Source organism: Aphelocoma coerulescens, chromosome 5, assembly GCF_041296385.1.
Source record: "Aphelocoma coerulescens isolate FSJ_1873_10779 chromosome 5, UR_Acoe_1.0, whole genome shotgun sequence".
NCBI classification, from domain to species: domain Eukaryota; kingdom Metazoa; phylum Chordata; class Aves; order Passeriformes; family Corvidae; genus Aphelocoma; species Aphelocoma coerulescens.
In genome coordinates this window covers 23,511,024-23,538,627 of record NC_091019.1, presented here as the reverse complement: position 1 = coordinate 23,538,627, position 27,604 = coordinate 23,511,024, and the positions used below count along the sequence as shown (strand labels likewise).

The following is a 27,604-nucleotide window of genomic DNA, read 5'->3' as shown; positions in this document are numbered from 1 at the left end:
CTGCATCCTCCCTTCAACAAGAAGCTACGCAAAGATGGGGTACGGCTGTAGGGAATAAAAAGGAGGAAACATTGCTCTGTGACATTCTCAGGCTGGGAGATATTTTTCATCTGGGCAATGACAACAGGAATTAGCAAGCTGGATAAATAGGTTCCCACAATAAAAAAACTGCAACATTTCCAAATGCTAGCACCAAGTGGAAGGGGACTGTTTTATGAAGATTCTCTAGCAGAAATAATGGCTTTGGAGGGAAATGTGAACCTGTCGGGATGTCCATTCAAATTTTAGATTTGTTCAACAGAAATAAATCAGTACACATATCATGCATTGGACAACAACAAAAAAAAACTTCCCAGGAAAAAACTAGCAGTGTGAAAAAGGTGGGAGAAAGAAATGTGTAATGAAGAAAACCATAAGGGGAAAAAAAAGTGAAACCCACTTACACTATAAATATTTTTCTGCCTGAACAATAGATAATGTTGGAGTGATAGTGCACTTCAATCTTTCCAAATACTTTCAGTTTATTAATGAAGTACTTAATTTCTTTATTTTTCAACCTGTAGCTAAAGGCAATTATCTCTCATAGACTGCAGGGGAAATTTATAGCTGGTCTTTACTACTGTCTTATTTTAAACTACTTTATAATAAAAAGGTATATACACATACACATATGAGGTTGTGATGCTTATTTTTTTGTGTTTCTCTCAGGAAGTATGAATTCCTTCTCTATCTGCACTAGAACATTAGATTTCATTTTACATGTGCTTCCTGAGCACTCTGGATACAATTTTCCAGATACTTTGCCTAATAGTTAGTATTATTAATATTTTCTACTTCCAGGGATTTTTTTTTTTTTTGCAGCTATTATCAGCAACCAAAGTACACATTTGTACATGCTAATGGGCAGCACAGTTGTATCTATTAGAAAATAGATACATTACTCATCACTCTGTAGTAACTAATTTACAATGCTCCTATGAATCCATTATAGTAATTCCACGTGCTAAAGAGATTGCATAATGTCACTTTAAAGGTTTCCTTAAAAAAGAGATTAGGTCCATATAGTTACTGCAGACTTTTCACTTATCCTCTCAGATTTTCCCTTTTCCTGTGGAAGAGACTTAAAAAAAATTAAACTAAAATCAGCCACACTTCATTTCCCTTCTCCCCATCCTAAAAATACCTGGAAATGTTACTTCTCCATCTTTTCTGCAAGAAGTCACAAGCTTGGAAATTGATTCAATCCAAACATTAATCCCTCAGAGCAAGCCAGACAGGCAAATTGTCATTAACAAACCCTACAGGGTCTGCTGACAGATCAATGCAAGCTGCTCAGCGCAGCCGCAGCGGAGGTCTATATCAGACCTTGTCTAGATTACAAGTCTCATTTTGCTGCTGCATCCCTGCTTGCCAGAGGCAACCCAGAGGCACAGAGCTAAGAGGAAAAATAAATCTTCTATTTGAAGCAAGACCAGATAAAGACTCATACCAAGTAAGCTTGAAGGGTACATTTATTTGAAAAAGTTCAGCTGCCACCTTCCATCTCTTTGCAGTTACAGCCGAACTGGGAGCTTGGGGCAGTGATTCCCTTCCCTCCCCAGATGAGGTTTTCCTGGCTCCCCAGGGTGTTTTGGGACATCAGGGATGCTACTTGCTCATTGTGGGGGGGTGCAAGCCTGCCCATACTCTTTGCTACTCTGCTGTGCAGAGAAACAAAGTCCTGACTGAACACCCCATGTTAACACACGTACGTGCAGTTGAGAAATCTGGAGAGAGATGTTTTGCAGCAGATGGAAGTGACCTTGTGAAATCTCACAGGTTGACCCCCTTTTCTCAGTGCAGAAAACCAAAATAGCTGTCTCACATACACCACTAAAAAGGGCAGCTAAGAAAAAGCTCTTAAGTAAATTTTCAAATGCTCCAAGTTTTTAAAGACAGGAATCAAAGCTAAAGTAATCACTTTTCCTTTGTTCCTCAGCAAAGATCCTCCCACAAGGTGTATGTGTTTGCTACTCTTTAGTCATGCTCAAACCACTGGGAATAAAAAAAAAAATTTGAAGGCAGTCAGACACCACCTTATGAAACACAGACACTTTCCTGATAATTCCTTCCTTTTTTCTGGCACAGGTATTTTCCTCTTTCCTCTCCCTGTTGGAGAAATCGAGGCAAGTTTCTCCATTCGTGCCCAATGGAGCAATTCCAGTCCCACCAACCTCCCCAGAAGGTGAAAGCTGTCCCAGGCACACCAGCTGGGGCTCCTCTCTCAAACCAGCAGCGCCTGCAGTGCCCAGCACCTTCTCCCTCCCTCCACTTTGCAGGAGCTGGGCATTCCCAGTGAGGGCCATGGAGGGAGGCCCTTCCCTGGGTATCATGGTACCCATCTGACTCTGCCTGAGGCGGATTAGATGCTGCCTGTCAGCAGCACTCTGTCAGCAGCATGATGGGTGTGGTGGCAGCCTCCGGATGGAACCAACAGGAAGGATTTTGGCGTGACAGCCGTGCCACCAGCACAGCTTGCTCTGCTGTGGGTGCTACACTCAAGCAGAAGGGTGGCAAAAAACAGCTAAGTAGCTTTGGCAGCAGCTCCACAAAAAACATCAAGGAGGCCCAAGCCATCACAGGCAACTTCCCATCTTGTCTGAAAGCCATGTCTGCAGTATGGCAAGGTAAAAATGAACTCTCCTGCTAATAACAAACAAGCCATTATCTTTGAAGGAAAAAGGTTTACATAAACACCCATTTAATTATAGACAAATTCTGCTTTCTGCGCATGTCTCCAAGCCAAACATGGCCAGTATGCCTTTTAAAAGCCACCTTCAAATTAACAAATTAATATTAGTTCATCAAACACCATAAGCTTGAAACAGAAGTAAACTGATCCAGAACATCCTCAAAATAATTGACCTCATTTTGATGGGTGAAAAAAAATCAGTTTTTCTTCAGTACTCTACAGCATTTCTTAAATACAGCCCCCTTTTGTAGCCAACTGAGGCTTTGTGTTCTGGTGCTAAACCACACTTTTACAGGCTCTACAGGCACATAGCCACTGCTTTGTGGATAATCTGATGTTAATTTGAGAATAAAAGCATCACCCAAATTTAGCTGGCAAGTATTTTCTACAAAGTTATTGCCAGCTGCACACAAACACCTACCTAATTCTTGGCAGTATTTTACAAAACACAAATTTGTGTGAGCTGCACCATCTCATACCTAGAGCACCCCCACCCCCATCCTTTCTTTTTTCTCTAACAAGAGGGGAAATACTGACAGAAGCAGAGAGATCACTTCAATCCTACGTAAAGGAGAAACTGCAAGACAAATATGAAATCACATCCTAAAATGACTCTTCCTAGAGCTGGTTTTGTTCATGACAGATAAAAGAGAAAGCCCGCTTAAAGAGATGAAAGTGAGCAAGGAGAGTAAGAAGGAGAGCAGACCAGGCAGACCAAGTAGGCAGCACTGCTGTGATCTAGACCACAACCAGCCAGGCAGCAGCTCTGGGAAAATCCCGCAGGCAGGGCCCCTGAGCCTGTACTGTGAGTCACTGCTCCAGGTGGGATCCTGCTCAGCCAGGCCATGGCACAGCGACCATGCCACGCTGTGAGCAGGAGCAACCAGGCTGCATTTGGAAGGACTCAAACACATCAATGGAGTCCATGTGAGCAGAGCCCGAAAGGAGGTGTCCCTGCTGCCACCACGACTAGGTGCTCTGCTCAATAGCAGTGCTGAGCTGCTGGGTGACCCTGTCCATGATAACCAAGCTGGGCAGTTGCTATGGAGCTTCTGGAGCTGCTCCATGAAAGCCGCTCTAGAAAGTGCCACATGAAGCAGAAATAATTAGCAGACCTGCACAAACAGAGGTTCCCAGCCAATGAGGAGACAAATACAATAATAAAGACCAGTTTGGCCCAAAAGGGTATTGCAGACACACAGCTGAGCTCTGCAAATCACACAAGTGTGAATTTTGTTCCTTGTGCAGCTGCTGCAGCCCCTGGCAGCAGGCACAAGGCAGCACTTGGCCAGAGAAGAGCTAGTGCTGCTGCCTGTATCCAGCAGTAACCACCACTCCAATAGCCTACACAACGATTTCCTTGCCTTGCTGTGAAACAGGTAGGCACAGAAACCTCGCATCGAGGAAGGATGCATCACACACCCCATATACTTCCCTTTGACTCAGCAGCCACATGGCCTTTTCAGCTGTTAGCTAGGCTTCACAAAGCGGCCTTTCAAAGGAGTGAGCAAACATCACGAGAGATGCTGGAGTCATCTCTCCTGGCTGGAGTTCCAGAAAAACATGCACTGGGGACCTAAACAAAAGCTTTATGGTGCCACAGGAGAAGGAGGAGTGCAGGTTTCCCCCTATCACTGCAGCCACCTCGCACAGCCAGGGAACCTACAGCGAGAGGGACTCCGACCACAGGAAAGTTCACCAGTACCACTTCTGACTGCTCTAAAGGGAGAAGATAAAATCAAGTTTGGGTTGGATGCAGGCTTGCCTCATTGCTGACACTGCTTACTTTTCAGCTATCCATTATCATCTTGCTGCTTGGACTTTGCCTGACACCCCAGCAATGTGAGCTCTCGCACGCTGCAGCTTCTGCAGCTTCGCGTACAAACACAAAGCTGGGTCTGAGTCAGGACTTGCCACCTCCAGGGGCTCTCCACTGCAGCAGGCTGGAAATTATGTAACAGCTTTGCTTCTGGTTTTAAGACATCAGAGATCTCATTGGATTAGATGAGGAAACACGTCCACTTGCCATTCCTCACCTACCAGCTCTGCCAGTGCGGGGAGTGGACATCAGGCAGCAGCTCTGGGCATGTGACTTTCTGCATTTGCAGCCTATCAGTTCTGGGAGAGGTTACAGTGCCTGGCAAGGCATCAGGTCTCTCTGCATTGGGAGGAGACAGTTTGGAGTTAATATACATAAATGCATTTCCATTTTGCCCCCCATGAGTTTCAAGATTAACAAGCCCACACAGAGTGAAAAGACACAGTTCGTCCCTTCCACAGGTCTTCTTTCAGGCTGTTTGCAGAATCAGGCAGATAATGCATCAATTTATCAACACTTGCTAGTTTCATATTTAAAAATTTTTCTCCACAAACATGAGGGTCAGACAGCAGGAAAATGAAGGGAGCTTATCTGAAAAATCACACAGCTGCACCAGAGAAGTCCCAACTGCCAGTATACTGTGTTCCTCCAAATCCCAGCCTCTTACCTTCCATGGTCATAGGATTTCCACCTACTGCAGTTCAGCAGACCACCAGCAAACTAACCCAGCAGTGAGGGCAAATGGTGCCCTGCTGGGTTATTGAGCAGAGAGGTAGGTACAAAGTGCCCCTTTTCAGCAGCAGGAAATTCAAGAATCAGCTCGTGGGCAAAGTTAGTACTGAAAAACCTGGAGCATGAAACACTGCTTTAAGGCAGATCTGCAGCAAATGCTACAAGTCCCAGCTATCTGGCATTTACACTCAGGCTTCCATCCAAGGAGATGGGCTGTATATACAGTAGGATTGCTAAAGCAGCAGATTTATAAACACAGCTCCCCTTCAGAACGAAATATCTGAGTTTGCACTGCAGCCCTTACAGGAATTATATTTCTCTTTCAAAGACAAAACAGGCTCATTAACTCTGGTATGATGATGGCTTGGTAGAAGAAAAAGACTGCATAAACTCCAGCCATTTCCTGAACATTCCTTTAGCAATTTCAGGAGCTAAAAATTGTTAATGTGCATGAGTGCTGATGAAAAGGACTTGTGAGTAATCAAGTTAAGTTCATCACAAAAGTAGCTTTGTCTCATTATAAAAGCTCTGTTCCATTTTAGTCTTAAATATTCAATGGTTATAAAAAAATGTGCATGTGTGAGCATATAAAATTTACATAATGTAAAATCCTGAACTCTTAAAACAAATGTGATTTTAAATTTCCTCTTAGCGGCTCCAGTTATAAGTGTCATGGCATAAGAAATGGAAAACATTCAAGTCAGTTTACCACATCTAAATATTACATGATCCAGTGAGTTGCTCCAATTGCTGCTGGGATATTTAAAACTGCCTGGCTACACAGAGAGCAGATTCTTCAGGGTCCATTTCAATGCAAGAGGACAGAAAATGGTTCTTGGGGCAGCTTTCAGTGGGCTTTAGCAGATGTCAGAGGAAGTCACTGCCAAAAGATGCACTTCCACTCCACTCTGCATCCTGGTGACCTCCTCCCAGCACCTCCCCCATGTCAGAGGTGATGACCACAACACCACAAAGAAGTAGTTGGAAACTCTATTTTTTTTCTTTCAAGGCTATTTTTCAGCCAAATCAGCAGCTTGATTCAACTCTGCTCATCTTGGTGGCAAGCAGTACTGCCATAAATCAGCTGGCATCAGCAGTGAAACAGAACCCACAGACAAATGAAATAACGTTGTCAGCCCTTCTTTGGCATGAGAACAGTCTTTCCCCACTCCATGGCCCTAGGATTTTTGAGGAAAGGCATTCAGGAGGGAGTAGTAACTTTTATCATGGCCATATGCTGGTAGTCTAGAATCAGAAATGTCTGCATCTTAGCTTACAGAGGGAAAAATCTCACTTCTGACAATAGCCTTTATCTCACAGTTTGTCTCACAACTTGCCTGCACCGAGAGTTTTACCTCAGGCTAAGTCTGACAGATGCCAAGTTACTCCTTTTGACACTGAGCAAAAATACCCCAGAAATTAAATGTGAGTGCTGATGGCTGCCACCCCACTCAGGGTCTAGGAAACATCCTGCCATGCGCCACCAGCAGCTGCCTCTGCAGTAAACAACTTGTGCAGAGAGGGTCTGAGGAAGTGAAACAACTACCCCTGGGGCAGGAGTTTTCTTCTCACTTGATAGCACAGCAGGGGGATTTTTTAAAGTCATGTAATCTAATAAATCACATAATCTGATAGGAAGCAACACTAGTCTTCTTTTTCCTCCTTTAAGCTGTCAGCACACACACGACAGCATCAGCCGCTTCAGAAAGTACAGAAATTTTCCCTCTCTCTTACTCAAAGGGAAGAAAACCCTCTTGTTTCCAGCAGGCCCTCATTTATTTATTTATTTTTTTAACCAAGACTATACTGAACAAATTAAACACTGAAAGCCATCAGTGCCTTCTAAAAATCATCCAGCATGCTTTCATGTGGTTACATGTGAACCTCTTGTCTACCTGGACAGTATCAGTAAAAGGCAGCAACACTTAGTCACATCTGTTGTTCAACACTTCCCTCATCCTTCACATTTTCCTTTTACAGAAGCTGCATTGTATTTGTGGGACTAAAAGGCTGCACCCAGGTTGATTTCCTGCTGATAGAAACTTCCTTCTCTTTGCCCCCTCCTGCCTCCAGGCAGCTGTTATCTCCTCTCTTTCCCTTCGCTGGCCCCGTTGCAGAGAACCTACTTTTGAACTCTTTATGCTAAAGAAAAGGTATCCCATCTTCTTTAAAAACTTCAAGTAAATTCCTTCTTGATTTTGGCAGGCTACTAGCAGCCTTTCTTAAGCACAAAGGAAGATTATCCTTAATTCTGCACATACATCAATAAAAATAATTACTCCCAAGGCTATATGGCCCATATTTAAAAAATACAGTACCTCCATCATCCTCCTTAGCAAAACAAAAACGAAACTTGGGAGGCTACAGACATGTAAAAAGGGATCCTAATTTTGTTTTAGGCTAAAAAGCTGAAGAAAGCAAACCTCAAAACAAAGCAAGCAAGTCATGCAATACCTGAAAGTAATCTGTGATGAAGGATCCAAGTTCACTCTTCAGCAGCCGTCTGTAGACAGAAGGAATGGAGCCATGAAGTAGCAGCCACTGCTGGTCATTTCTTACAGGAATATCTGCACTTTACTACCAGTCATACCAAAGATACAGGAATGTATGGGAATGGGTCATGTTGGCCACTGTTAGATTTCTCATACAGTTACGTATGTATTTTACAAAGGCTATTCTCAAATTATAGAGGAATTAAACAGTTTCTCAAAAGTCTTCTAATTATAAACCATACACCTAGAACAAGCAAAAAAAAAAAATTACTCCCCTGAATGAACAGAAAGCTGGGGAGACAATTTAAAGTTACTCAGATTGAAATCCATAAATTTTTCTCCTTTTTTGTTTAAAAAAAGATGCCTTTTATGTCACTGAAGATAGCATATCTCCCTAATGTTGTACTTCCTTTTCTCTTGGAAGCATAAGATGAGGACAAGGAGAGGAAAAATGAAGCAGAAGCTGCAGCCACATTTTAACTACGACACTTCAAAAAATAAAAAAAGAAGGCGTATTTTCCAAGGAAGAAATTCAACAAGAGGTGTTTTAAATACATACAGGCAAAACCCACTCTAAAGAAATATTTCTGATGAAAATTGTTGGCTTTTAAGTCAGGCTGTGATGAAAGTTTTGAATTCTAATACATATTTGTATTTTAAAAAAAATTAAATAAAAATAAGGATTGCTTTACATCAGAAGCATTAAAAAAACAACTTCTGAAGCTCAGTGCATTTGCACTTTAAGCTTTCAGTGACTGAGAAATTCTGTAGCAGTAAATTCTGCCTAAAATTTAAAGGTTGCCCAACACTTTCCAGTGCCAACCATCGGAATTTTTTTTCTGTTCTAAGAGTTTTGCTTTTTACCAATGTAAACTATAGTCAAGAGTGCTTGAAAACAGCAGAGGAATCAGGGACCATCCAGTTCTTAGGCTGGGTTTTTACCAACAAACTACACTGCTTTACCTAATCTGTGCTGTAAGTCAAATTTGACAGCAACCTTCCTCCATAGCCATTTTGCAATGCCTCTAGATTATTTGCATGCCAACACGCCTTTACTCTTCCTCTCTCATAGTGCTCATATTCACCTACCCAAATCAAAGCACACATCTATTTCCATTAGATCAATAAATCAGGTAAGTCTTTGCGGGCCCATTTGCCAGAAGCTTTTCCATTGGCTTCATCCAAATCCAGCAGGCTCTACAGCAGCTGACTGACAAGCCCAGAAGGATTTGGCTTCATGAAGGTTAAGACCAGCAACTAGAGGCTTGCACCTTAAAAAAAAAAACAAGGGAGAGGTCTCCTCCTAAACATGGGCAGGTCACCTCCCACTTTCAGAAATTCCATCTCCCAAAGGCATTTCTTAAATTTCCTCTCACTGGCACAACTGACTTTCAGAGCAGTTAAAAAAAAAAAAAAAAAAAAAAAAGGCAGTGAGATGGTATCAAATCACAGCAAGATGAAAACTTGGTGGCAGCAATCCAGAGCAAAATGTTACCACCTGCTCATCTCCTGGTCCTGCCATTACCATCCTCCCTTAAAACTGTCCCCTGTTTCCCTGTGCCAAAGGACAAAGCATTGTGCAGAACCTGAGAGCCTCTCACTGCATTTGCAAACTACAGCCCAGAAGCCAAGGGGAGAACACGAGCAAGGAAAAGGTACCAGCTCGACCTCACAGCACACAAGAGTTGTCTGTCTCAGAGGTCTGGCTTTTTTCCAGTGTCGAGCCAGAGATTCACCCTGTGCACAGAGCTCACCCTGTGCTGGGAGCTCCATCAAGAACCACAGGTGTGAGGCTGCAGGTGTTCACACAAACACACATGCAGAGGCCTGTCCTTTGGTCCTTAGATGGGCATTAATGAGCTGCTTGGATGTGAAATAGTCTATTTAAAGAGTGACATTTGGAGATGTAACCAATGCTCAGGGCACCTGCCGGAACATTAATCATGTAATTCAAGGTGAGTGTTTCCAAGTACAGCCTGGCAGTGCATGTCTGTGGAAGAGGACATTTCCCCTCCCACCATCAGCACTGCTCTCAAAGCATACACAGTTCATAAAGAATTTCCTGTTCTTCACCTGGTTCTCAACAGTCTGCATTCTCTTCAGCAACCAGCATGAAGAGAGCATGGTCCAGCCACTGGGGCCAAGCCCAGATCCCACAGCAGTTCTGCCCAGTGTACTGCCTTCCTGGGAAGGTGGGAAGGAGCACCTGCTTGCACTGCAGGGGAAAAGCAGGATGCAGCCACGGGCAACAGCCAGGCAGGCGAGTCACAAAGCCCAAAGCCACTCCCCAAGTCTGCTAACAAGCTGGGGCTTTAGGTATTTCCCAAGCCTTATGACATCTGTTTTTATTTTCATGTCCACAAATACTCATCCCATGGAGAATTAAGACTGCTCCAAGTACTTAAACCTAACTTGAAGACTTCTGACCTGAACACACTAAAATATCATTAAAGCACAAGATGCTGCCCTTGCTCAACTCTCAAAAGGAATTATATTAAACTTTTCTGGTTTGGGACTGAACCAAATTGGACAGAGTCTCCTGCCCTGAGAGCTGCATTTATTTTGAAAGTAGGCAAAGGGGTAGTTTAGACTGCTGCTTAGTAAATACTTAGCTCAAATTGCCATTTGAATTTTGGAGCTCAAAAAAATGCAATAGCGATGAGAGGAGGACATATAAAAGAAGAAGTGGAGACACGTATGACAGCACTCTTGACAATTTAATATGGATGCAGTGGTAAAAAAAGAACCTACATCCATGAGCCCTGACAATACTCCTCTCAGCAGCACTTGGAATCAAGGCAAAAATAAATAGTTCTTTATCTACTCTACAGTCCTATCTATTGCTAATCAAACTTTCCAACTAATCAGAACGAAACCACAGATAATCATGAAACCTGCTTTTAAAAGAAAATGAGACTCTTAACCATCACTGGCATCAGTGACAAAAAGTGTTAGCTAGGCTTTTAGTTTTTTTATCTTTATGGTTCATATTTTCAGGTTTTGCTCTGCAATTATCGTGAAGATTAAGCCTTTAAATGAAATGCTGTGGTTTGCTTTAAACACTCCACAGTTCTGAGAAGTTTGGTTTTAGAAAAGAGACGCCAATATTATTATGCATAAGACATATCCAAAAGAGGCATAGTTCCTAGGAAGGAACAAAAGCCTTACAATCCAAGTCAATACACAACCTGTCCTTATCAAAGCTGTACATCCACACATGTTGGAGAAAAATTATCCAAATACCTCATGCCATTCATGTCACTCAATAGCAAGAAAGAACTAAGTTAGCCAAAAACCCCAAAGCTGTGCTTAAGTTTGCTTTCATCCCTTCTCCCCCCACCAATATCTTCTAACTGTAGTTATGAAGGGAACAGATCCCAGCAAACACTAAACAAGCAGCAGCAAAAATCCATTTTCATGCATTTCAGTGACCTACCTGATATGTTCATTGAGGGTGTAAAGCTCATTGTTCTGCAAGCCTCCCCCTTTGAACACATTTATCACTGCTGTTTGAACACTGCCAAAAAAAGAAATCAGACAGGACAACACCCATGAATAACAGTGTGATTTACCACAGAGCACAACATGAACTAGACACCAAAAGCAGAGAGGTTATAACCAGGTGAAGTTAATTGCCCTTAAATACTTACTTCTTCTCACCTTGAAATCGTTACTCTGAATTACCTGTGTCTCTCCTGGGAGACAGAGCAGAACCAACCTCAAGTTCTGCCTAGGGTAAGCAAGGGGAAGTTGTCACAGAGACACTGCTCGTGCCAGATGTATCTTGAACACAACTGTTTGGGGGATCTTTGCTGTGTGCTGGAGGCAATTATTTGCTATGAGGAGACATAGATTTTTGGTAATATCTGCCAAACACATCACACTGCATTATCCAGTGATCCTAGCAGGAACCACCCACTCTGCAGCATCTGGCAAGACCCTGGCTGTGCTGGAAGATGTTATGCAGCCAGCATCACCTCAGTCAGATCAGAGTCTAAGCCCTGTTAATGCTTGTAAGATGCTGTTGGAGTATCTTCTAATTCTCTCACCAGCACAGAGGAGATCATAAAGTGACAGCAGACAAGAAGGTTTAGCAGGTCTAAAGCCATGGCTAACAAGGGGACATGTCATTCCCTTACCAGACTTCTCTTCTGTGGGCCAGTTATGGCATCTGTATGCTTCACAGACCTCAGCTCACTATCATGGCACAAAACTGCAATGTTTTTGCCAGGCTGCTTTTGTGTGACATTGGTAAACTCAGCTAGGTCAGCAAGCAAGGACGGTCTGCAGAGCACAGAGCTGGTGCCAGGTGGCAGAAGGGAAGGTGGGAACACCCACTTCTGGTAGCTGCAGACCATTAGATCAGATCAAGGCATAGGACATCTCACTCTTCACCTTTCACATTGTTTTTCCAGTTGCCACTGCTGCATGACATGCACAGCAGACAGGATTTAGCTGTCAATAGGAAATGCTGGTAGAAGCCACAAGCTTAGTAGTTGTCAGAGGAACTCGACTGTAATAAAAGCTTCATAATATGCAAATAAATGCCTTTGTGAATTAATAAACCAGCATTTATTACAGTACTAGGAATGTGTTTTCCTAAATGGTACTTAAAAGATACAACTGTTAACAAAAAGCAGCTCTGCTTTACTTCAACACAGTACAGCTAAACAACATTGGCCAAAACCAACTGAACACTACTAGGTCTAAGTTTTTCAACTCCACAGATGCTTTCAATGCCAGCAAAGCTTGGGCATGCCAAACATTCATGCATGCTTATAAACAGACGAGCTTAGTCATAAATGGTGTGAAGCACAAGTGTAAGATGCACGTGACCCTCACTGAGGAGCCGCTGCAGGGCAAGAGCTTAGCCCAGGTGGGTCCTGCTCACCTGTTCCAGGCAGAGTTGGAGCTGAGCTGCATGGCCTGCCGGGCTGCCTGGAACCGAGGCAGATCACTGAGGACAGGGGAGCTCATGAAGCGAGGCCGAGGCCTTCTGAACGAGCCCATCTTGTGGAACTGGAGCACAAAGGACGGAGCTATGGTGAACCCTCCTTTCATAGGGTCAGGTGGAGTGGGGCAGGACCATCAGAAAGGCTTTTCTCTTGAAGGTTCAAGCGTCAATCTCAGCAACGTCAATGAGTCTTCAGGCCCACAGGCTCAGTCAAAAACAAAGAGTCAGCCCTGGACTAGCAGTTCCCCACCGTGCTGGGTTGTGACGTGCTGCATGGTGATGGAGGAAGCGAAGCAGTCCTGCAATGCAAAGAGAAAGGAAAAGAGTAAGGCAGAGAAGGGAGGGATGAAAATATCCTGTGCCATTAACAGCAGCTTTGGGAAGACTCTGGAATTCCAGAGTTCAACAGCCCCATTTCCCATCTTGCCCCTTAAACAGTGACCCAATAGAGCCAGTCAGAAATGCAAGCATGGTCTCTCTTTTTACTTCAACTAGCAGAGATGCAAGAACAAAGATGCCTCAACTCTTCTGCCAGAGGTACTTTACAAATACCTTTAAATACAGTTAGCCATTCAGACTGTATATGAAATAGTAGTAACTGGAGAAAGAGAAAACTATTCCACTAGAGAGGTACAAAAAATGAATAATGGAAAAAAAATGAACAGACAAAGTGCTTTTTTTGAGAAGTGTTGTGCAAGGGAATAAACCCACTTCTTATCAGTTCACTACAAAAAGGATATAATAAGGGGCTTCTGCAAAAGTGTTCTGACATCCAGATATTTTGAGCATAAGCAGGACTTTTACGTTTCTGGTTTTTCTACAGCACGAGAAGTAATTGCTAGGCCAATTACGAAACGCCTGTATTTTCCACTCTGATCATCATCTCCATGTAGATGACTATGTAGCCCCAAGTAAACCACAGAAATAGAAGAAGTGAGCTCGAATAAAAGCCACAAAAAAACTTTGGCAAAGCTTCTGTACTTTGAAATCCTCCCACTTCAAATGAATACAAGCAGTAGATGTAGTTGGCAGTTTGGAGAATGAGATGTGGGAGACAGGAGAGCAGAGGGCAAAAGAAACAAACAAAAAAGTTGTGTAACTGATCTGCATGTGAAAAACGTAACAAAAAATCCTTTTTTTGTCTTTTCCACGACATCTTCAGCACGAGGTGAAAAGAGAGATGGTCAGACAAAAAAATGCTATGTATCTGCACTGATTTGACTGGTGCTCAGCTCCAGGAAACTCCTTCCACTGCCCAAACTATAATTAATTCTTACATGTAAGAAAACAGTTTTCTTCCCACCTGGCCAGCCCCATTTCACACTGAGCTCACTTTGCCACCCCAGTTCTGCAGGGCCTTGGCAGATTCTGATCAACCACCATGAAGCCTTTGCAAGGCCCTTGCTGTGCCATGGACATCACATGCCCTGCCAACAAGGAAGCTAATGGAGAAAACACAGGGAAAACATTTTTTAGGCACTGAAACACACAGTACTATCATTCTTGGTGCTATTCAAGAAATAAATACAGTTGTTATACCTTCACAAGGTAAATGCACTTTGCAGAGATCTATGTGGAACTGGAACATGGCTACAAGTGCAACTTTTTCCTGTCTTTAGACAACTCCTGGCTGTCTTCAGAGATGACAAAGCCCAGACAGTCTTTTGTGACATAAGCTTAGCCTTAACTGTTGCTGCTTGAAAGGGCAACAATCTGTTGATTCTTTAGCTGCTCTGTTACAATTAAAATAACTTTAATAAGTTGTAACTTTTAGACATCAAGACTAAACGTAAACTAGTACAACTAAATCAGCAGGACCTTGTTGCGTGCATTTTGCAGCAACAGTTCAACTGACATTGCCCACACATTTTCAATCTGCCAGCAATTTCTCTATTGACAACTGTAACCACATCAGAAACCACCAGAGGAAAAAGCTACAGCACCTTGGAGAGCCAAGGTAGGTTCTTTTCAGAGCAGACCAAAGGGTGACCGCGAGGCAAAGCCGAAGCATAGCGGCTGTTTCTGTTGCAAAACAAGAGCTTGCGCCAATGTTTGTCCACAAGCTCCAAAGCTGACAGCATGAGCAGCTGAATGAGTGACAGCTCACTCCTCCCAGCAGTACTGCAAAACTTCTCACTTAACAACCTTTACACACAGAAGCACAGAATGGTTTGGGTTGGAAGGGACCTCAGACACCACCCGGTTCCAACCCCCTCTGCCATGGGCAGAGACACTTTTCACTTTCAGAGGTATAAAATCAATACAAGCCTTATTTCTAGTAGGCATTTAACAGGGTTGGAAGGCAGTGGTTAAGATGTGCTAGCCCACAAGCCTCGTCTTACCACTTTCCAGGCGCCACAAATGCATGCAAGCACCTTTGTCTCCAACAATGAAATCATTTTATAGGATGCATTTATATTCATTTGAACTATATTAAGCTGCACGGGGAAATCTTAAATTCAGAAATGTACTTTAATATAATAACCTCTGTGCCTTAATATCTATAAATTTAAGTATGGGTAGGAAATTCTTTGGCCTGTTCTGTGCAAGCAGCAAAACACCATGATCAGGAAGGTCTCTTCTGAGCTTGGGCTACGGATTTACAACACTGATTCCACACGGCAGAACTGTGGCATTACACTGGGCCCCACAATGAATTTCCTGAACACTTCTTACCTAGGGAACGTGCTTAAATTCACTGAAACATACATGTTGTTTTCCTTAATCTCTGTTAAAAGTCACCAGGTCAGATAAAAACAAGCTCTTGCCTGCGAAGAGCAGATAAGACACCCCTCTTCCTCCCCCAACCCATCCTGCAATGCCGTGTTACTGTCAAGTCAACCTTATTTTAGAATCTCATTAGGAATTTAAGGCAAGATCTTCAGCTTTAGGACCTGATTCAGAGTCTTATTTTTATTTCTTCAGGATTCAAAGACACAAATCTCTCCTATCTTATCTAAACCCTGTAGCTATTCAATGGCAGGCACACCAAACTGTTTCTCTGAAGGCAGGCTAACCCTAAATGGTATCCAAACACAACTGACCCTCCTGTTATCAGAACTGGAAATGCCAGTCTGTGAGAAAGACCATCCTCTCCCCATGCCCACAGCCCATTTAAACTATTTTCAGAGCTCCATAAAGCTCAAACTAACAGAGTTTACTAGAAAACTGACTTTTATTACATGTACTCTGCAGATCCTGTGCACGTACCTGAAGGTACAACAAAGCACCTGAACCCAATCAAACACTTCCATCACACCAGATTTTCCTTCCACAGCAACTAGCTTCCACTGAAAGTTTTCCCCAAAGCAAAGCAGCCTTGTAAATAATGCTTCATTTTCACAGGGATGTTGCAGCAGCAGTTTGTTGGCAGTATCTGTGGTGTGCATTCTGCAGTGTGCAATTTTTTGGCTTTTTACTGGGAGAGACTACCCCTGTGGCAAGAAAGGCATTAACATAGTTATAGGTTAGTAAGAAGCCCTCGTGGTATTCAGGCTATTTGAGTTATTGGGAATGAAGAGCATTTAGCAAAATGCTGAGCAAGGAACAATTTTCCTTTTCATTTTGCTGTGAAAACTCTCACAGAATTATGCAGAAATGTTCAGAAACAGACACTGTTCTCCTAGAGGCTTTCAGTATAAACTCCTTCACATCTGCAGTTTCTTTTTGCCAGGATTAAAGGGGTTTAGAAGGCTACAAAATAAAACTTACTTCCAATAATCACATCTTATTAGCAACCACAGAACTAGAAAAAGCTTTACAGAGAAGCAATGACTTTTCAAACCCTTTTAGAAGGGTTAGAAGGATGGGAGACACCGTGATGCGGCATGTTCCAGGCACCAAGCAACATTCTCTCCATCAATTATAAAAGACATTAAGACTCAGAGACTGAGGTGCAGTGACTGCATAAGACATACAGCCACACAGATAATCTTTCACTGCCACGTGCTCCAGCTGTTGGGATAATGCTTTACATGGAAACAGGGGATTTCAAACTGTTTGCCAGCTGATAGATCCTAAAACATTCCCCACTCTCCTCATCTCCCTTAGTGATCCTGCATGTCGCTTTTGGGAAGACACTTGTCATGACTAAATCAGAGAGACAGGAATTGCTCCTCCTTCTCCTCCAGATGTCTTAGCCCCTGGTCCTTTTGTTTTCCTTATCCTTGATTATCATCTCAAAGTCCAGCTACCAAAACCCTCTAGACCTCTAGCAAGGCAGATATGGCATCTGTGTAAAACTCAGGTCTTCAAGGGAGCCAGCTCTGAAGAGATGAAAGTCAGTGCTCCCAACTGAGGCAGCACAGCAGGACGATGAGTCAATCTGACAACAATGTAATTTCATCCACTTGTAAATCATCACATCTGAGTAAACTTTTAGAAGTAATCTGAATCTTTAAAGAAAAGAATCGAACATCAAGACAAATCCTTTTCCAACACACACAGATACAGACATTAATAAAAACATTGAAGTCATGAAGCTAGGAAATTTTTATTATTTGTTTTCTGTTAGCCATGAAAAACAACAGAGAAATCATGATAAAATTATTTCATGAACAGACCTTTCCCTCCCAACAGATCATAACACATCTGACTGTCTAGAGGAAAAGCAAGATCAGGTGCTACCCCTACTTCGATCTCTCTCTACTAAAGAAAGAATAACCCAAATTAAAAATTGGCAGCAATTCCTCCAAATTATGAATCTTCATTATAATATTGGGCCAAAAAAACAAAAGGCCCATGGTAACTGAGATTTAACAGAACAGACCTTTTAAAATTCCTCTGATGTCTTCTCTGCAAAACTCAGAGCAACAGCTGCTAACGGAAGTGACATGGCAGAAAAATCTATAACTCTTTCTGCTTCTTAGAAGAAAACTTTCAGCAACATTACTTCACAACAAATTCACACCAAAAAGCCACAAGTCCAAAAGTAACTTTAAAACAGGTGGCAAGGGAGAGAAAGAAATAGTGGAGAATGAAACAGAGCAATAGAGAATGATGGGTTATCCTGATATAACTGATGTTTTGCCATTTAATTATTTTTAGTCTTAAAAATAGCCCCTTCATGAAAAAAAACCCACACTTGCTTATATTTCTCTTTTGTATGCTTTGTGCAATCATGACACTGATGACCTATGATCAAGCAATACACTGCAACACACACATAAATATTTTGTAATCATTCTGAGTGTAGAAGAAGCATAATCTTTAGAAAAATGCCCCCCTGTACTAAGCCTACAATGCTTAATGAGCGGTTCCATCCTGCCTCAGACACAAAAAGCATGAAGAGAACTAACCAGATTCTTGTTAGCTGATTCTCCTTCCAGCCCAATAAATCTTTAACAAAGTATGTGATTGGCAAAATCCTTGATACGAGTTCAACTGACAAGATCTGAAGACACTATTTCTGAAAAAATCCCTCATTCACTTGCTATGCAGCCACACTGAGAAACAGAAAAGCAACCCACAGCCTGTAACCTGGAGTCCTGTAGGTCATCACAACTACATATGCACATGGCATGAATTTAATTTATATTCTAACATGGACAGTATTTGCCACTGCTAAATTAACAGCACATTCAGTTCCTCTTATAGCTCCCAATTGCTCAGTTTCTTAGAATTAAGATTTGATCATCATCTCTCCTACTTTTCAGGAGAGAAGATGATCAAACTGAGATTCATCCAATAATTAACAGAGGTTATTTCTGGTCAACAATGATCAGAAGCTGTGTCTTAGATATATCTCAGAAGCTATTGAAAGCAAGAGTGTCAAAAATGTTGGAGCAGTCTAGGGTCCAATCTCAAGGCATAGTCCTTCCTACGCCCTCATCCTTTCATGCCTTCACACCTTTGGCTATCTGACCCATGAAAATTTTAGTGCTTAATCCACAGCCCATAAAAAGAATAGGCATCTAATTAAATATTGATCTTAATATGGTTTGAATCAAGTCCTGAAGCAGCATGGAAAAGTGGTGACACTTTGTCTTGTGAGCAGCTCCTCACAAGAGGAAAAGTATATCTTCAGGTGTGCTCATGTTAGCACCAGGAGCACAGCCCATGCTAAGAGACACTCCCAGTTCAGGAAGGTTAAGTGGAAGAGTGCAAGACCAGCCTTCAGCTCTTTCGGTCTTGTCAATAGGATTGATTCAAGTTGCAAACTTTAAAAGACAGCTTCTTCCACCCATAAATTAATGGCACTTGTTTCTGAAATCCCCAAAATCAGCTCTGAAGTTTTGCGAGGAGGAACTGTAGTGAGGCTATAATGGGAGATCACAGGCCCTAGGCAGGCTCGGGGGCCATGCCCCTACTCCTCAGCACAAGGGCAGGATCCAGGTGGAAGCAGGACAATGCTCTGCTCCCACTGGGCACAGCCAAATGAACTGCTGTGCTCTAGATGCTGTCCCATAGAGGAACACAAGGTGATTCCTCAAGCTCTCTGTGCAGGTTCGTGCCAGCTGGGAAATGCAGGACTTCGGCCAGCCAAAGCACATTACCTGCAACCCCATCACACACCTCCTGCCAGCTCCTGGCTGGCCCCAGCCTATGCAGTGCCAGGTGCTGCCAGGGTTGCCTGACTGCCTGCCCCACATCTGCAGCCTGCCCTCCCCTCCCTGCACCATGGGAAAGCCCTGAGGGATCCCAGGGAGGCTCAGCCCCAGGCAGATGGGCCACTCAGTCCTGCAAATCACTCCTTTCATCAAGAGCTCTTGGAGGCATACTAATAAGAGTAAAAATAATTAGCTCAATTTTCTGGCTGAGGAAATAAAAGTTGCTAAGCCAGTGAAGTGACTTAGCCTGGTCTTCAACCTTGCAAGCCAGGATCCTATTCATCAAACAAAAATATCCCTCTAAGCTGCTTTAATGAAGCTCTCAAATTATTCAACAGAGTTGGAGAGAAAAGGATGAATCTGATCTACCTCTCCTTACCTCTCCCTTCCTAAGCTGATTCAATACCCAAATGGTGTCCTTTCTTTTTTTTCTGGCTTCACCACCACAAAGGCAGCAATTTGATGCCCCATAAATAGCCCTGAGGTATCCTACTGGCCTCACATATCTGTAATTAAAATCGATGGATTTTAACAATTAATCTTAAATATGTTATCAAAGTGACATCAATAGATAGGGGAAAACAGCCCTCTTGATACAAAGTCTTCACACTCTGGTATGCAATGATATAATCAACAATTTTACTGCCACAAAACACTGGCTACCCTAAACAAGATCTCACCTTCCTTATCTTCCTAGTACACACCCATCTCCACAATAGAGACAACAGCATCCCTGTTTTCCTTCCCCATCTTCTCATATTCCCTCTTCAAATTTGACCCACACCATGCCTTTATTCACAATACATCTCAAACAACTTCACAAACAGATCTAACTTGGCTTTGATAACAGAACCATTTATAAAGAAATTCAGTGGTATCCACTCAGTCATGCTCTGAGTTTCTGAGGTTAAATCAAACCTGAAACTCAAAGTGGAACTCTGCTTAAGAGTGAGAGGAAATATATGAGGAGGGAAAAAAACCCTTGTGTATATCCCACCATGGTCTGAGAACCTTCTCTGTAATTGAGAGACCCCTGCAACCCCTTTGGAGTTTACAGCCAGTTCAAGTAAGACTGCTACTTGCCATCTATATACATGATAGTACAACTACTCATTAAAAAATGTAAGAAATCAGTCATAACACAGAGCAAGCCAGTTCAGAGTGAACTAAAGAGATCTGGTCATAGCAAAGAACACACAGAAAAACAAATACCTTGTTATATAGGAGTAGCATCTAAGACAACAAAGTTATTTTGTTTTCTACCATAGATGTTCTGTGTTATTTCAAACACATTTTTAATTCCTAGGACTCATATCATTCAAAAAATGGAGAAAATTTTTACGGCTATTAAAAGGCACGATATGTTGGCAAAACACTCTGACATGCTTGGGTGAGACTAAGAGGAGAACAGCTCATTAGAATCACTTAGCTGACCAGAATGAAGGTAGAGACAAATTTGAATTAAATGCACTAACAGGTGATTTAATCTGGTTGAAGTAAATTGCATTCCCCTAATACACAATTACTACACCAAAAACCCAGCTGTGAAAGGCAAGAAGCAAAAATGTAGCAGGGGCTCAGAAAAATAAAACTGATGCAGCAGTTTGAGAATGAAAAAATACACTTAACCTCTTTGGTACAATAAGAAACCAATCCAACAGAGAGGAGGAATGGATAAGAAAGGGGAAAGAGGAGATGTATCACTATTTTCTGATTAACTGAAAGTTTTAGGGTATTTTAAGCATCCCATAAAGTTGCATCCATAACAGCTGGAGCAACCATCCTTTCAAAACTGATCACTGCATTGCTATCCTAATCCACAGCAGCTAGCACAAATTCTTTTAAGCTCCAAACTTATCTGCATCTCTCTTTTGAGTTTCACCCACCAAGACATAGCAGATGTAAAATCACCACTGCTTTGTCTCCAATTCTATAGCAAGGCTTTACTCAAGCTGTTACATGCCAAAAACCACAGCTGATTTAATAGCAAAGCAGTACTCCAAGGATCTCAGGCCTCCAGTTCAGTAGCTCATGTTGTTCCCAGACCTACCAGTCTTAAACTCACTTCATTACCAGGTGATTTTTAAGAAATAGAGCTAAATGGGAACACACATGAAAACAAGGAAGATGACATACACATTGTTGTTTCCTTCCACTGGCAGTATTCCCACATTTAATAGATGCCCTAGTAAATGCACCCCTACTGGAGAAAAACAGCCCAGGAATGCACCACTTGAATGACACAAGTATGAGTAAGCTATCAAATTCATTCTGTAGAAAAGGTCTTTGGACTGAATTGACAAATATGTTTTCAAACCCAGAAACTAACTTAGCATTGCTTTCCCCTCTGAATTTCACCCATGTGGGAAGTGATAACACCCACAGAGAGCCATCCATTCCTTCAGCATGGGCTCTAAAAATATTTTCACAAATCTCAGAGAAACTTTGACCATTTAGACCATTTGACCTTTTAGACCATTCCTTCCTTGGTGAAATGTGGTGAAATTCACAAACAAATTCCTAAGGGAATTCACAAGAGAGGAACAGACAAGCCACAGGATGCTTTCTTTAAGGTGGTAACACTCAAGGAGTTGCAGTTGATGGCTCCTTATCCAAGTGGAAAGCAGAGGTCAGTTGTGGGACAGGCACCATTTAACACCTTTGTCAGTGACAAGGACAGTGGCACTGAGCACACCCTGAGCAAGTTTGCTGATGACACCAAGCTGTGTGGTAAAACTCAGACACACTGGAGGGAAGGGATGCCATCCAGCAGAACCCTGACAGGTTTGAGGGCCTGAACATGAAGTTGAACAAGGCCAAGTTCATGCCTCTGCACCTGGGTCAAAGCAATTCCAAGTACAAATACACGCTGGGCCAAGAATGCATTGAGAGCAGCCCTGAAGAGAAGGACTTGGGGGTGTTGGAGAATGAGAAGCTTGACATGACGCAGCAACGTGCAGCTGCAGCCCGAAAGACAACTATATCCTGGGCTGCATCCAAAGCAGCATGGCCAGCAGGTTAAAAGGGGTGATTCTCCCCCTCTACTCTGTTCTCCTGAGACCCCACCTGGAGTGCTGCATCCAGCTCTGGAGCCCCCAACACAGTAAGGATGCAGACCTGTTGGCAGGAGTTCAGAGGAAGGCCATGAAGATGATCAGAGGAGTGGAGTACCACTCCTATATGAACAGGGTGAGAGAGCTGGGGGTGTTCAGCCTGAGGAAGAGAAGGCACCAGGGAGACCTTAGAGCACCTTCCAGTACTTAAAGGGGGCCTACAAGAGAGCTGGAGAGGAACTCTTCAAGGCCATGCAGTGACAGGTGAAGGTGGAACGGCTTTAAAGAAAATTTGGGTTTGGATTAGACATTAGGAAGAAACTTTGTACTGTGAGGGTGATGAAACACTGAACAGGTTGCCTAGAGAAGCTGGAATTGTTCAAGGCCAGGCTGCATGTGGCTCTGAGCAACCTGGTCTAGTGGAAGGTGTCCTTGCCCATGCATGGGGGCTGGAACTAGATGATCTTCTAATCCAAGGAACTAGGTATGCCAGGCATAAGCATGGAGTGAGAGAAAAATGCAATTTCAGAAGCAAAAAGGTCATTATCAGTCTAAATGTAATGACATGTTTAATTTTCTAGGAATGTTAATCATAAAGCATGCAAGATACACTTTATCAAAATCAAACAGTAAATCAGTGACCAAAATTATTTAAGAACTGTCTCTACTGCAACTAGAATGACAATCTATTATCTTTGTGCTTTCTTGCACTTCATTCTTATTCCTTTTTGTTTGTTTTTTGTTTTCACATTCCTGTTGTTGTTATTGAAAACCTGAGCATGCCCCACATTTTTAAACCTGGGGCTACAGAACATGGCAGTTAAGCACCTGCTTATACATCACGGCCCATCCTCAGCCAGCTCTAGTGTAACTAGGGTTTTGCTAAAATCCTCAGTCCATCCTCTGAGTTGCACTTAAACTCATCTTGTGGAGTAAAAACAGGTTGCTATGCCTTAGTGAATAGGCCCTGGAACCCAGCACGTATTTAGTCACTGTATATTTATGCTTGAACTCACATCAGCAGAAACAATGAGTACAAAAGGCCATACATTATGGGCAAAAAAATCCACGAATACTACAGGCGCCTAAAAAAGTCACATGAAAACTGAACTCACTGCATATGAGTTACAGAAAGGATAAAATCCTAGTACTTATGTGTCTGCTACTTTTAAATCCTTGCTGATACATGCAAGCCCCATTCCTTCACTCTTTCCTTAAGAACGGAAGCTACATCAAAGAAAAGGTTAAATATCTCACCTATTCTGTCTTAGGTTGCTGGAAATTTAAGGAATTGGAATTCCTTCAAAAGGGAGTAAGGACTCAGTAAACACTACCTGTGTTCCAGCTGAACTTTGAAAGTGAACGTTGAAAGTCTTATCAGAGTTTCAGGTGATATCAGACACCCATAAACACACTGCATAAAAATAATTATAAAGAATTTCATCTTGAGGGCGGAAGACAAATGCGAAACTGTCACCTTAACTGTGCTGTGAAACTGCCAAAAGGAAATACTACTATTAAGCTGCCATACCAAAAAAGACTCCCATAAGGGCTTGAGTGCACTTGTACTTCCCTGCCCACCCATGTCATTGCCAACTTGCCAGTGCCATCCGTGCAGAACCCCGTGCAACACTCCGTACCTGACCTGACAGCTACTTCAGCCAGAGATCCAGGACACCCCCGTCACAGACAACCAAGAACAGTCCACCTCTGGAAAAGTTTCTTCCTAGCTTCATCAAAATGCAGATGTTTTTTGACCCAAGCCCAAGAACTTTGCTCCCTCAGATGTTGTATCTTAGCAAGGAGACCATTCATTGTCTATGAACTGTACATCAAGAGCGTACCTTGTCCTAGATTACTGTGAGATTTGCAATTTACTTGGGACCTGAAGTCTACTTTTTCTTGTGTTTTAAAACACAAGAGAATAATCTTTTCTTTCTTTAGTTCAGTACTTTGGTAGCACCCCTAAGTTCATGAATCTCTTCTATGTTACAACTGAAAGAAAAGTTGCATGCCTTCTGCAGAAATCTCTTAGCACCCTTCACCCTCTGTGACAGGTTGATCAATCACAATGATCCCTCTTGGCTGTAAAAAGTATAAATGGCTTTAATAGGAGAAGTTGAATCTAAGCAGCAAAAAGAGAATGCAAGTGCTTTTGCATCTCAATTCTCCACTTACCTACACAAACATGCCATTAAGTTCTGGGTTGCTGCCCCAGATCATATTCTCAAACCTAACATCCTTGTCATGGCTGTAAAATAGCTGGCATAATTTACTGCACAGATTTTCAACTATAGGTCATTTTTTGTTGTCAAAATGCTAACAAAGTTCTTCACAGAGGTAAGAGGATAGGATTTTACTTGCAGCTAGAGGGTTTTCAGGACAGTCAGTTCATCAGTCGACCACAGTGTCTTGTCTCCACTAATTTAGAGCTATGTTGTTAGGGGCTACTGCACAGCTGGACTGTGGCATCTGTTTAAGAAAAAAAAAAAAAATGTAACCTGCATATCAGCTCCTGTGTTTTGTGGACACTGCCTCCCCACGAAATATGATCTATGGGTATATACATTAAATATGCACGCACATACAGCACTACACGCGAGATGTAAACAGGTCTTGCATGCTGATCCAGGTACCAACGAGTTCTGCATAACCGAGCTCTTTCACACCACAAAATTGCAGCACTGCCTATAAATACACCCAGCACTTGTTTTTGACAAACAAAATATCCCTCTAGTCAAGACAGCTCACTTACATGAACAAATCATCATATGACTGGAAAAGGCGGAAAAAAATAGCTGTGCTTTGGACTACTCTTTTCAGCACAGACAGCCAGGAGCTGCACTGACGGGGGTCACTGCTGGAATGACGTGTGGCAGTGGCTGATGTCCCATGGATAAGACAACGGCACTAAATGTGTTTGGCAGTGGAAGGAACTGGAAAGTAGATTATGCCCACGAAACTGGAAAGCACTGTAAATATTCCTAGGGCAGAGAGGCTCCCAGTGCACGTTGGGGAACGATGGGCGGCATCAGCATGGGAGAGGTACAAGGGAGGAGGGAAAGAGATGGAGCTACCCTTCACTTTTTTAAACAGGTGGCCAGCTACTCTTACGGCTTTTGTCTCCTATACGTCCTAGTTCGAATTATTTAGAGAAAGAGGGGAGAATAATCTCTTTCCCTCCACGCCTGGTTTCAGAATTATTGCGTCTCCTGGGGGGAAGGGTTAGACTGAGACATTTGGTTTGGAAATGACTCACTCGGCAGAGCTATGGAGCCGGAGGGTCTATTTTTAATATTTTTAAATGGAGAACTTACCCGGGTCTCCTGCCTGCGCTGCGCTCCAGAGGCAGCGCGGGGAGCCCGCCCAGCCCGCTCCCTTCCGCGGCCGCCCCCCGGTAAACATCCCCTCCGCGCCGCCAGCGGCATCGCCGCCGGCCCCGCTGCCCCGGGCAGGGCGGCCGCCCGAGCCCCCCGGCCGAGCGGGGCCGGCGCCCGAGGTCGCGGCTCGCACTCACCCGGGCCGGGCTGCCGGGCTCCCGCTCCCCGCGCCCGCCGCTCGCACGGACGGACGGACGGACGGACGCGCTGCCTCCGCGCCGGGATCTGGCGAAATTTGCCACCCACCGGCCAGGATTTTACACTTCCTGGCAGCCGGCCAGCCCTTGCTGCTACAGCCTGCCCCGGGCTGGCTCCTCCCCGCCGAGACAAGAGCCGGCCGGGCCGGGCGGAGCGGGGGCAGCCGCGCCTGCTTCCCCCGGCTCCCACCCCGCTCCGCCTGCGGGTACCCCTCCCGTCCCGTCGGCGTCAGGAAGTTTAAATTCTTCTGACCTTCAGCGAAAGAGAGGGAATGGAAAGGATGGAGGAGCTCGGGAGGCCCTTGCCGGGGAAGGGCGGCCGGCACGGGTCCCGCGGGGCGCTCCTGGCCCCGGGTCTCTGCGGCTCGGCCGGGAGATGCTGGACCTCCGCCGGCTCCTCGCAGGCCCTGCGGCTCGGCCGGGAGATGCTGGACCTCCGCCGGCTCCTCGCAGGCCCGGCTCGGAGCGCACCCAGCCAAAGAAACGGGTCGTGCAGCACGGGGGAAGGGATGTGCCGTTTAAAGATAGGGCTTATTTTATTTTGATCTCATGGTTCAAGGTTCCTCTGGCAGCCGCAGCGCCGTGCAGTTTGCTCTGTTCTGTCACAGCCTACAGCAGGTATCAGACAGGAAACTGCTGAAAAAAAAACCATTCGTAATTCGGGGTCCTTAAAGAGATTAAAAGCCGCAATTAGTTGCAATCAGGGAGCAATCGCATGGAACATGTAAGTCAAACAGTAACGCTGACTTTCGGAGAGCTACCCATTAATTGAAAACACTTGAGATTTTTAAGTGCTTAAAGGAGACAGACCAAATTGGTAAAATAGTGTCATTTTCTCGAACTGCTTAAGAGCCTTTTGTAAATTATGGCCCATACTGGTGAAGCATGGTAACCTGATGCACTCCTTGTTAAGAGAATTCAAATCATAAGTTTAGAACTGAGTTGTATCTGGTCTCAGAATGAGAGAAGCTGATGCTACTCTGAAACCAGTATGTTAATCCATTAGTTCATCTGGGATCCTTTAACACTTTTAAGTTGTGTAGATATCCATAGGAGGCTTAGATAAGAACAGTTACTGTATGTGTTTGTAGGAGAGGTATTCTCATGTCCCTTTTATCTCCAGATGTTTAAAACAAATACTCACTGAGGTACTGTGAACCTTACCTGCTGCCCATTGCTACAACTAGTTAGGGTTTGCTCTTAGGAACATGAAATCACTACCTGGGGCTTGCAGACAAGACTTTACTTGAAGCTGTATGAACACATACAAAAACATACTTCATGTCCCAGACTCTTGTGTCATATGATGAGAGTTGATACCTCTCCAGCATATAACATCTGTTAATCTACTAATAATTAAAAGGGCATGTTGTCATTCATTCTGCACCTGCTTTTCAAGCCAACAGTTACTTATTTTTCAGAGATGGCATTGCTGGAGTTTCAGTGCCGATCTCTATCCGTGACTCATAGTAGAGCTGGGAAGTGATCGTCACTGTGTGTAGATCAAGTGCAAAGCAAGCACATGATCTATTGTACTTGAACTGTTCTCCATGGGCCAGCAAAGATCCTAAGGAATTTTCAGGTGAAGAGAATGGTGACCTTACATCTTTGTTTAGGTGGCATGCTCCAGCTGAGAGAAATTCCCAGGTTTTCTGAAAAAACCCAAAATGCCATCCCACAAGCTGGGATCTTTCCCCA

The 27,604-nt window shown here is 43.5% G+C and overlaps 1 protein-coding gene across 4 annotated transcripts in view; it reads right to left on the bottom strand.

The window, feature by feature from the left end:
- The window catches only part of PRR5L (proline rich 5 like), a 41,147-nt gene extending 14,117 nt beyond the window's left edge, over positions 1-27,030 (bottom strand). The window contains exons 1-4 of one of the 4 annotated variants that reach the window (XM_069017126.1): positions 26,160-27,024; positions 12,666-13,027; positions 11,211-11,291; positions 7,737-7,785 (exon numbers count right to left, since the gene is read on the bottom strand). In XM_069017126.1, the coding sequence (XP_068873227.1) occupies positions 7,737-7,785; positions 11,211-11,291; positions 12,666-12,835 (300 nt within the window). In that variant the 5' untranslated portion in view covers positions 12,836-13,027; positions 26,160-27,024. Of the gene's footprint in view, positions 1-7,736; positions 7,786-11,210; positions 11,292-12,665; positions 13,028-25,646; positions 25,703-25,846; positions 25,926-26,159 lie in introns of those variants that run through there. The other 3 variants (XM_069017127.1, XM_069017129.1, XM_069017130.1) reach the window with 3 other exon arrangements.
- Between the last annotated feature and the right edge of the window lie 574 nt (positions 27,031-27,604).